Source organism: Hippocampus guttulatus, chromosome 2 (assembly GCF_054856545.1).
Source record: "Hippocampus guttulatus isolate MCC_2025c chromosome 2, RoL_Hgut_1.0, whole genome shotgun sequence".
Taxonomy (NCBI): Eukaryota; Metazoa; Chordata; class Actinopteri; order Syngnathiformes; family Syngnathidae; genus Hippocampus; species Hippocampus guttulatus.
In genome coordinates, this window is record NC_141262.1 from 10,335,416 (window position 1) to 10,347,612 (window position 12,197).

At 41.0% G+C, this 12,197-nt stretch overlaps 1 protein-coding gene across 1 annotated transcript in view; it reads right to left on the minus strand.

Moving 5' to 3' along the window:
- Positions 1-2,384: 2,384 nt before the first annotated feature.
- LOC147208469 (protein diaphanous homolog 1-like) overlaps positions 2,385-12,197 on the minus strand; it is a 28,012-nt gene continuing 18,199 nt past the window's right edge. Inside the window, exons 10-11 of the mRNA XM_086106119.1 lie at positions 11,819-11,908; positions 2,385-4,363 (exon numbers count right to left, since the gene is read on the minus strand). Of these exons, the coding sequence (XP_085962245.1) occupies positions 4,179-4,363; positions 11,819-11,908 (275 nt within the window). The 3' untranslated portion in view covers positions 2,385-4,178. The remainder of the gene's footprint in view (positions 4,364-11,818; positions 11,909-12,197) is intronic.

Below are 12,197 nucleotides of genomic sequence, written 5' to 3' on the forward strand. Positions count from 1 at the left end.
GCCAGCCAATCAGAGGCTGAGAAAAACAGCATCCTGTGTCTCCATTGGTCGGCTGCCTCTGCTATCAATTGCAGTGTCATTGTGTAGTCGGGCACATAATGCTGCCCTCTTTCTTTGTTCAGACCTCCCTTCCAGACTACAAGGTCAGACACACACATGCATAGAAACACACACATGCACACACACACACACACACACACACGTTTCCTCACGATACAGTACATTGGATTAACAATTTTTCATTACAATTACAAGATGCAATGGCATTATCAAGTACAGTGTGCCTCCAAATGTCTAGGATGGACAAGGTCAAGGCATTTGTTGTTGTTCATCAAAATTTCATTATTCCAGCTTTTACTTCATGGTATTTACATCGAGATGTGTTGAACAACTCTGGATGGAGCACCCTTTGTTTGAAGCCACAAGAAATATTGCAACATGTGACTGACTGATGGGTGGTTTTTTTTTTCAACATTAGATATTGCTTGTTTTTGCCTTTGGGTTTCATCTGTGAAAACTGCATTTGTTGTGAAGCAAACATGAAGACCGAGAGCTGACCCTGGGAGAAAAGCAAGCCATTTTGAAGCTAAGAGAAGAGGGAAAACCAATCAGAGCTATTGCACAACCATTGGGCACAGTTAAGACAACAATTGAGAATGTCCTGAACACAACAACCACCGACTGGTGTATTGAGCATCAGTCATCCAACAGGTTGGTCAAGGGTAGCAATAGCAGTTGATGACAGAAAAATGCTGAGAGCTGCAAAGAACACTTCGGATACTTTTGGAGGGGTACTGTATCTGTACCAGGAATTGGCAAGTGCCGAAATATAAACTCTTCAAGTATCAAGTACAACTTTATTGTCAAATGTGCACAGATGAAATTTCCTCCCTCTTAAACAGACAACAAGAGGAGCCACTGCGGGTGCCCACGCCACCATCAAAAGAACACTTAACATAAAATGACAAAATAATACAACACAACACATGAAACAGACAGTCGTGCCACTCTTACACCCTCAGTCTGAAAAAAGGGGTTTCAGCAATTTTCAACTGTTCTAACTAAAACCTTTTACCTGCAAAACCCCCCCACATGGACTAGTTTTCCTCTTATGCAAGTACAATGTTAGAGAGGCATTCTTACCTCAATTGACATTGAGGTTAGGAAGAGTTTCTAGATGCTTTTCCTGACATTCTTGTGCGGTGTTGCAGTGACACAACATGGAATTTCTGACATATTCCCAGACGGGGAGAAGGCTGGCGGAGTCCTTGGAGGACATGACTGGCTGACTTGTGTGAGTCATACCATCTCTGTACTGTTATATCACAGATAAGGACTAAAACATGGGGACACCCCTGGCAACCACAGCAATATGTAAACAATGGAAAAAAAATAGGAGGCAACTATACTGCAAGTAACATCCCTCCATTTTACAATTCGCTTATCCGATCCCAGCTGTCTTCAGGCAGTAGGTGGGGTACACCCTGAATTGGTTGCCAGCCAATTGCAGGGCACATATAAATGAACAAACATCCATGCTCACACTCACATCTAGGGATAATTTGGAATTCAGATAACTTTATTTATCCCCGTGGGGCAATTAGAGTTCCATTAGCCTGCCATGCACGCTTTTGGGAATGTGAAAGGAAACCGGAGTACCCGGAGAAAACCCATGTAGCCACAGGGAGAACGGGCAAACTCCACACAGGAAGGCCGGCACCGGAATCAAACCCTGCACCTCTGCACTTTCAGGCCGCTGTGCTAACCAGTCGACTACCGGGCCGCCCGCAAGTAACGTTATGATGGGAAATGTTTTGACAAGATTTTGCGTCTGTGCAAATTGTGTAATGGGGTTGCAGTCTGATTCTTCCACATCAAGCACACCTTTACTGGTATAGAAAAGGGCCTTTCACAAACTGGAAGCACCAAAAGGCAAGTAGATGGCATAAGTGAAGAAATGTTAGCATGAAGGGGATAATACATACACATATCATGTTACATGTCAGTGAAAGAGTGAGTGAGAATTCATGCTGGGAAAAAAAAAAAAACCTTTTGAATCTTTGGAGCTGCAGTGAGCCCTGGAATGCATCTGTTAAAGTAAGTAGTTTCCACTGTTTATACATTCCTCTGCTGTCTTCTGCCAATAAAACGATGGCTTTACAGAGTGCAATAACTTTCTGCCATTTTTACTCAAATGGGAGGCTAAGGAGGAGACGGAGCAAAAAATGAAGCCGTCTCGCTGAAAACCCCTCACAGATTAAGTGGAATTTAGTTGGAATTGACCAGAAGTTATACACTTCAGGGACGCACACACCCTGAAGATAATTTAAAATACTGACCATAATTGAACATGTTCACATCAGCAAAGAATGACAAAAAAAAACTTGAATTACTCAGACATTTTAATTGCTCTGCATAGCAAACAGAAATATTAAATGTGTGCATTGTTCTGAATACATAAAGCAATCGCTGGAAAAGATGAGCAAAGCACATGCATTTCATAAGATTAAAAAAAAAAATCAACTGCAAAAATCAACATAGAAAATATCTGAAAAAGAAGAAAAAAGGGCAAATTAGAAAAACAAAACATATATATATTCCAGTGATGCTTTCCTTTTTATTTTGTATCTCCATCTCAATGATGAAAAAGCCAGTCCAGTATCTAGCACGGACACACACACACACACACACACGCACGCACGCAACATCTTTGACTGAACAACAGTTACAGCAGGTTTTTGTGATTCAACGAGATCTGGCGTGTGGTTATCATGAAAAGTGTGCAAATAACAAAAACCTCTGCAGGTGACCACAGCAAGGATTTCCTCCCTGAATGACACATTTTTCATCCCCATTGGGCCATGTCACTTATTGAAAACAAGGTGTCACTTGTGAGGGATTGAGATGTTGAACACGTTCATATCAGTCTGCCAAGTTAATTGCAGGTTTTAGGAGAAGATGGCAAAAGGACACATGATAGTATTTGTTTGCATAGGAATAGGACAGACATTGCATATTTGCTGATGGCTCGAAGTGAGTGGGTGGGTAGGTGCTGGGTTTGGAGTCCGTCCATCGTTCCGTTCAGTTCCATGTTGGCCCCACAAAGTGAATCAAACCCAACATATATGACGTCCCCCTTGTTTTCAAACCCGCACCGCTACACACATATAGACACGTGTGCATTTTTGTCCAGCTCTTTTGGTGCGCGACCTCCGCAGGTACCACAAAGTTGCTTATGAAACCTAGAATTTATGGATACCATAATTACAGAAAACACACGCACACAGACATGCACATAAGCAGGATCTAAAAATAGATGACTCACATTACACAGTCATAAAAGCACACAGGCATATGTAAATTGCTTTTGGAAAGGGTGTTTCCAAACAAATGTAGCTCAAGCAAAGACATTTGGGATCTGCTTACTCTGTGCAATAACTTTCTCTCATGACACAGGAAGCAAACTGAAAGGAATGTTTGTCATTTTACTGTGCTGGCTTTCTTTGTTTTGGGGTGTCATCCCTTGTACAAATGAGGGGAAAAAAAATCTCACACAGATATGTGTACACCGCTAACAAAATCATCCACCCAATGTGAGAGCTGCTACTGAGACTGTGAATGAAATAACAGGACTGGACTCCTACTCATTGGCACTTTTTCCAGCAACACAGTGGAATCATCATCATTTCCAAACAGCAATATACAATATATCAAACAAGAATGCAGCGCATAAAAAAAAAAAAAAAAAAAAAAAAGTCGACAATTCATAGTGCATCCAAAACTAACCGTTTGTAGCATCTTTTATGTGCCTGATGTTATGAAAATTTGGGAAATAACAGTGAATCCCTCTTCTGAGATGATCTTTCATATGATCATGCAATGAATTAAGTGATTAAAAGCTGTGGTAAAGAAGCAGACAGTGCCATATGGACTCGGAACAGTTGTGTATGTTAGCCCCAAAAAAAAAAAAAAATCAAAAAACAGTTACAAGTGGCAAAAAGTCATTGGCTGAATGAGGGAAATATTTCATCCCAGAAGATTCCAGTAAGTGTGGAATGATGCTTAACTTAAATTTTAGATCAATATTGGCTGCAACAATGAGAAACAAATCTGCTCAGACGCATGTGACAATTAAACTTAATACAAAACAAAAAACGCAAAATATCTGCGCAAATGGTCTAACTGGAGCGAGAAGGCGCAGCTTCCAGTAGCTCCTCTAACGAATCTCCCGCTTCGATCTTGTGCTCATCCTTCTCATCCAACTTGGTCTTCTTCATGGGCGCCATGCTTGATGGTGCGTCTTCCTGCATCAATTCTTTGGCCAGGATGTTGGTCACTGCATGACCAGCTCTTCTGTGGTTGGCTGAGAAAGAGCAGCAAACACAACGTGAGCGAGTGACATTAGCAAATGCGCAGGCTGCGAGAGATATTGTTGAACTCATAAACAAGGCGATGCAGGTACGAAGGGCGGCGGGGTTTGGGGGGCGTACTGTGTTGGGCCATTTTCATCACTGCAAACTATTAAAACAGTTTCATTGCACCACACGTTGAGGTTTGAGCTACACACGCACATGCTAGTGTGTTGCTACGTTCACATAACGACACAATATCAAAAGTGGTGTCAATCTGCTTTTACAAATATAATGTTCAGTTTTGCGTGACATAATCAGAGTTCTATTAAATTAACCATATGTTCAGTAAGATGGTGTGCAGTGGAGTCAGCCTGTTTCTTTCTTATCGTGCCTTTTTCTTTTCTCATTTACATTTCAAACACTTTTCTATTATGACGCATTCCAAACTACACTCTCATTGTACACAGTGTCCAATTATACCAATCGGTCACAGTTTAAATGTTGACCAAACCAATTTGCATATCGTTCATTCTTTTCATTTTCAAATAAAAATGGAAAATAATAAAACGACAAGGGGACTTTTGCTTGATGAAATTAAGATACATTTGGCAATCAAATTTTAGGCTCAGATCAAGAATACTAACTACATTGACTACTTGGCCGGGTTTCCATGACCCTGATTTTTGGTACTGTAACGAGCCAGCAATGGTAAAGATAAGTTAGCTTGTTAGTTTCCACAATTAGTATAGTACATAATTATGCAATTGTATATTGTCAAAACTAGTATCGCTAGTTCTGCGCGGGGTCCCTTTAGTGCTGTGGGACACATAAGAAACACGGCAGAAGTACAGTTTACTTGAATGTACAGTATTTCACTCGTTAGTACTAATTTAATATTTCATCTGAAAGAACAGTCTGTTTTGAAACTTTTATTTACATATACATGTATTTTGTATAAAAATGTTAAGAGCGTTACATTTCCCATCAAATCATTTTAATATTTCGTTGACAATTTTTTTCTACTTTCAAGCACAGCGTAAATGGTAATAACATTAAATATTCTTTGGTCTTGTTTTTGATTAACTTGCTAACTTGGATGACAGAATTAAGTCGAAAATCTGACAGAGGTTTGGGGGTCGGGAGAGGGGGGGGGGGGGTTCGGATACGAGTGCCATGAAGAAAAGCTGTTGTCTCTTCGCCTACCTGCTCTTCCACACACTCTTCGGGCAGCATCAGCCATTTTGAATTACCGGTAAATAGGTCAGGGGGAGATTGCACTGGAGTGCTTACGTGTCAGTGTTGTGACGATGCAAACCACACATGCAAAATGAACCATGGGAACACAAAAGTCAACCCAAAACACAACTCATGGTTCTTACTAAATGGGGGATGCATAACAAAACACGGTTACCGATCATGTCTCCAGAACGAGCTGTGACAAAGACACTATTGAGTCTGGGAAGGAAAGAGGAGGATCGTGAGGTGTTTAAAAATACAAATCTACAATGTGGGGATCATACAGCTGCGTTTCCTCATACACATTTTTTTTTGAACAGATCATTTTATTAATGCGAATAATCTCACAGCAGCACATTTCAGCAAGCATTCTATATCATGTCTGCATGACCCAAAATAGAGACATTATCTCTCAGTGTGTCCTTCCATACTTATTTGTCATGTCCTTGTTTATGACGATACTAATGCAGCGTGTTATACCGGGGACAAATTCCTTGTGTGTTCTACATACTTGGCCAATAAAGATGATTCTGATTCTGATGTGTATGTCGGTGACAAGAGAAAATCCAGTGGGAGAGGAAAAACTCTGCTCTCCTTTTTATCTCCCACATGAAAGATGATGGGAACAGATGGAGGATGTGGATACACCTCAGGAACAGAGGGCTCTATGGAATCGAGATGAATAATGACAGACTGCTTGCATATATATATATATAGTATATACATATACTGTATATATATATATATATATATATATATATAGTATATACATATACTGTATATATATATATATATATATATATATATATATATATTGTGCGCACACACACACACATTGATGTATATATCAAGGCATTACGATTTCAAATCAAATCGTTCAGCCCTACATGTTTGTACTTTATTGTTCAGTTTCAATAATTTCTGCAAGCCATGTCCACAGTTCAGAACACTATTTTTGAGTGTTGCTCAATCACTGTTGGACATGTAAAGGACAGAAGATAAATAGACGATCACTTACTTGACCAAACGCTACTCACAAACAACTCAAAGAATGCTAGGTGTGATTTTATACTCGAGCAAAAGGCAGAGCATATTAAGCATGAGAATTGTGCTTGTACAACATGTTGTGGGCTCGGTTGGAAAAAATTAAGGACTAAATTATTTTGCTAATCTTTTCACACATGGCATTACAAACAGAAGATGTCCTCAGCATGTCCTTCGCGGCAAAGTAGCTGTTACTTTGACTAAATGATGCAGGGGCTTGGCATGTCGCCTGGTTGCGCAGCAAGAGCGAAATTGGATGTCGAGACTCAGATCAAAAGATTAGTTTATATGTCTGGTGTGGCACTATATGGGTTCGTTTGAACACTGAATGTGTTCTTGGTGGGAGGAGGGGGGGGGCACTAAGACCCGAAGGGAAAAGAGACTCTGTAACACATTATACAGTACTCGAGCAGACTGCATGGTGAGGGAAAGACTGCTTAATTGAACAAGATGTAGAGAACACACAGCGATGATGAGGTGTGAAGTGTAAGACACTGCAAGATTTAGAGGGTAAATACCTCAGATTACCAAAGCCGGGTCACGTATCAAGCATACATCTGTAAGGTTTTTGTGTACTCGAGCTGCAACCATGGAAAAGCCAGAGTCGGATTTTAGCACAGCATCTACTGTCCATCGACATGTCCAGTTTAGCAGGGACCTCTAGCACCCTCCTCTGGCTCCACTGTGGAAGAACCGGCTTCAAAAGTGACATTAAACAATGGTAATTGCCAGTACATGCATGTGCTTAAAAGTCCACACAGGCCTGTTCAAATGCCAGGCTTTTATGATATATCCAAATAATTAGACCAAGATAAATCCTTCCAAAACTTTTTCCACCATTAACGGGCACAACCTCTACAACTCAAATTAATTTCTTTTCTTTTCCAGAGGGGGAATGTAAAAATAAACAACTGCAAACTTCAAAAGTGTGCAAACCCTGTCATAACTGGAGATCGTGCTGTGTTCAGATTGAACCAACCGCATTCATACTCATAATAAATTGGAGTCAGCACACACCCGCCGTTTTTTGAAGGACCTCTAGCTTTCCAACAGGAGCCTTCAGTTTTGTGCTAAAACTCAATTTTACGTCGAACGGTTCATATTTCCATAACTCACATCACAAGTCTCCCCTCAAAATTCACATTTTATGCCTCATACAAAAACACTGAAAAGCAAATCAGCATTTAACGCAGCACAACGCATGAGATGCACAATGGGACCTAACACCGTAATTTAAGTTTTCTTTTAATTCTAAAATTCGTAGAAATTCAGTGCCATTCAGGTCTTGATTTCCTCCCGATTGCCCCTCAATTGAAATCAGCGATTAGCAAAACTGCCCCTCAAAGAAAAAAAAAAGCGTATTTAAAGCCTTGTGCACGTTACAGAACAGTTATGGTGGGAAAAGTTTTAAAACAATTTGCCTTTGTCACATGTTTTAATGTCATATAAAAAAACAAAACTTATTTTTATAACCACTTTATTTGAGTTACTGCACTAATTGTCTCAGTGGGTGCTAAAAAAGTGCGTGATGTCATGTCTGCTTCAACAATGACGTGTCAATGAAGGCCATCAAAAATGAACTCAATTGTTTCCTTTTTTTTGTGTCCCCTTGTGTGAACATCTGTGAAAGAGTGTGACTTTTCTATCGGGGCAGACGGTGTGCAGGGCCAGCGTGTGCCTCCATTGTTGCCATCCACATCATCTGTGCTACCATTGTTTGGCTTTGACAACTTTGTGGCAGCACTGATTGGATGAGGGGTCATGACTGAGCAGATGGCTTGGTGGTGAGTGATTCAACACATTCCTCCACATACAAAATGCTAATATATTGCATTAAATATCATGTTGTAGGTCTGTATTGACATGACATGAACCGATAAAGTAACAACTAGAAGAAGATTGTGAGAATTTGGGAACAAAAAAAAAAAAAGCATGCAACGGTATCTGCTCTGTGCAATATAACGCGGAAGGCGTCTTGGTACTCAAACACCCATGTGTGGCTTTGTGTTGGCATGCAGTCATCTGCTGCATATGTTTTGTCTGCTTGTGTTTGAGCAGTGGGCAGAGGGAGGGGGTCAGACAGCTGGGAGTACCCGAGGCTGCCCACTCATTCTATACAAGCAGCACAAAACCCCACAGTGAGTTAGGGTACAGGTCAAAGGTGAAGACATAGCTTGTGGAGCCTCGTGGCTTCACATTCAGTCACAATGCAGGGACACAATGAGGTTGGCAACACACTCAATAGTCGCTCGCGTCTGTCTTTTGAACTCACGTAGGTGAGATTTGTTGTGGTGTGCACAACAGTGGAGGAAACAGGGATATGAATAAGATGGGTATGCTTAGGACGTCATAAGACTTTAAAAAATAAACAACAGCAGCAGATATTTTTTTTCTTCCAAAGACTTGTTCTAACCCGATGACAGGGTTTCAGACTAACTTCTTTTCCTCGGAGCTCAGTGGACCCTGTTAGCAAAACCCTGTTGCTCAACATCAAGTCAAACTTCACACATTCTATAATGTTGGTACAAACATGCACAGTAGAGAAGAAACTGTTCTTCCATCTTATAGTTCTTACGTCTTGCGTCTCAATATTGTTGTCTGTACTGTGTACGTAGAAAATGGACAATATTTTCTTTGTGCACAATAAGGCAAACACCGAAAAGTAATATCCATGCTTATAAGCATAGAATGGAGCTTTATAAGTCTAGTTAGTGATGGAGGAAGTCTGTGGCTCCAGTGGTGTGCCATACATATCAGTTGAGCCAAAGACTGAATGAACCTCCTCTAAAAGTTTTGCTAAATTAAGTGCTCTGACTCACACACCGCCAAAGCCTAAAAGGAAAAGCCTGCTCTTTATGGTGAACAGCCCCTCCCACAAAGTCTGCAAGACGAGGAGGAGTTGCAAGTTGTTGTAAAATAGTAGCTACATATTTTGGACAAAGTTGACACACAACACCACCGCCATGTGAGCATGAAAATTACAGACCGGTGGTTAAAATGATTTCACAGTCAGAGCAAGAAAGGGGGTTGGGGGGGGTTTAAGATGACATGTGATCTTTATCGACATAGTTTTCTTCTCCTTTCGAACACAGCAATGCATGCATCTTCTCTCACACGTTCTGCTTTTTCCTGCGAGGAGTGACACAGCAAAACAGAATTCTGGGGGACTGACTATAAACCTAGCCACTCTACTCCCTCTGTTTCTCAGTTTTGTTGTTTCTGTCAGGTTTGTTGCAATCGATTAAAGTACCGGTAGAGTAACTTTGCCAAATTGTAGACCAGAGAGAAACACTTGACAACAACTGTAGTAATGTTGACGCAGAATGTGTTTTGCTTTTGCTTTTCACTTTGCAAAAGGCACACACAAGAAGTAAGAAAGAATGCAGTCTAGCCTCCAACTCTGAGGCACCGCTTCACATCTGGCTTCTATTGACGGTGGGATAGGGTTGCAGACACGCATACCCTTGTGTGTGAATGCTTGCGTAGGCACACACATCTACTTGAGCTTCTTTCAACAATGGACACTTCACAAACTCACATTTCAAAGCTTGCCGCAAAGTTAAACTCGATTACGTTGGGCTTACAGACTGAACAACAATGGCTAAAGAGACATCATGTGGTATACAGTGGACACCCAATATTGGGGAGGGATACAGCTAAGCATACAGGTACCCAATGTACAGGACCTGTACGTACACATCGGCAAGTCTGATGATGATCAATTATCGTAATGATGAGGTCCGGTGTGAAAGACTGAACATTTGACTGCACAGCAAAGCACAGGTATTCCGTTGATGTTGGCATTGTTATCATGGGCCAAGGTTGTGTAGGATGGCGCGTGTCTCGGTGATTATTGACCCAGAAAGACTGAATCCACACAGTGACACTACTAGCTAATGGGCGTGGGTAGGTTTAGTGACGTTCTGCTGAAATGTTGCTAAGGATTCCACTGGTTTTAATGATGTGTCTAATCCTGCTTTGGCGAAACTATTGTGAGTCAAAATAGTGGCCTTATCTACCGACTCGTACTGACTGTGAATGACAAATGTTTTTTGCCAAATGTGAGACGAGCCTTTGCGTTCTTTTTAGACAACAGTGGTTTTTTGCTTGGGAACTCACTCATGCATGCCGTTTTTGGCCAGTGTCTTTCTTACGGTAGAGTCGTAAACCTGAACTGAGGCTAGCGAGGCCTGGCACTCCTAGGATGTTGTTATAGGTTCTTTTGTGACCTCCTGGATGAGTCGCCGTCACACACTAATTTTACACAGTAATTTTAACTGGTCGACCACTTCTGGGAGTATTTGCCACTGTTCCCAGTTTTCTCCACTCATGGATAATGGCTCTGACAGTGATTCGCTGAAGCCTCGGAGTCTTGCAAATGGCTGTGTAACCTTTTCCACACTTATACACTTTTTTTCCTCATTTCTTCTTGAATTTCTTTAGATCGTGGCAGGATGCGTTTGTTTTTCGAAATCTTGTCGCCTACTTCACTTTGTCCGACAGGTTCTATTTGTGTGATTTCTTGATTCAACAAATACTGTATTGTTGTAATTAGGTTTGGGTGTGACCTGTAAAATTGAATTGGGCTATCCCAAAACTGTCGTTAGTCACAGTTAATTTGTGATTTAACAAGAGGGGGCGGGCAATTACTTTTTCCACATAGTCAGATTAGAATTTTCCCCTCATTGGTAAATGAAATGTTCATTTCGAAGCTGCATTTTATATTCCCTTGGGGTGTGTATGAGTAATGTTAACATTTGTTTGATGAACTGAAACCTTTGTGTGTGATAAAAATGCAAAGAACACAGAAATCAGGAAGTGGGCAAATACTTTTTCACAGCACTGTACATGTGAAACCTTAAAAGACAATGTGCTGAAGTGATGGTACTACTTGTGATGTCGCACTTCCCCAACTTTTTCATCCATACATAAATCCCTAGAACGCACCGCACCCTCTGACTTAATGTCATTGGTGGAGGTGAATTTCCCTCACTGACAAAAATAATAAGAAAGGAAACGGTATTGACAGTCACACGGTGACAGAAGCAACAATGTTTAAGAAAGGATACATAGCAACAATTATAAAAGCAGGAATAATGTATATACACACACGCGCGCACACACACACACACACACCTCTAAAACTCTGTAACAAAGAAATGAATATGTAGGGTTGTTAAGTGCACCTGCTTGCCGGGGTCCTCTCTTTCTCCTGAAAGCAGCGCCAGACTGCAGCGCCTCCAAGAGTCCATCCATGATGCCGGTTTCATCACCCTCTGAAAGCACATCAATATTAACATGAGCTATCTATCAAGAAACAATTAAGGAGGAAATACATTTTTCCACATTGCCATTTATAATCAACACAATGCACAAATACATTCTAATTTTGAGGATTTTGACATACTAACTACCTATCAATGATTTTCCCAGATCCATGTGGGTTGTTTTCCAGCCAAATGGCCATGTTGGAAGATTTGCCACATTAACCCAGATAAGCACTGACCTAGATGAGCTCCTGTGCTGTCACTGCAGCTTCATGCTAGATTTTGCAGAGAGAAGCTC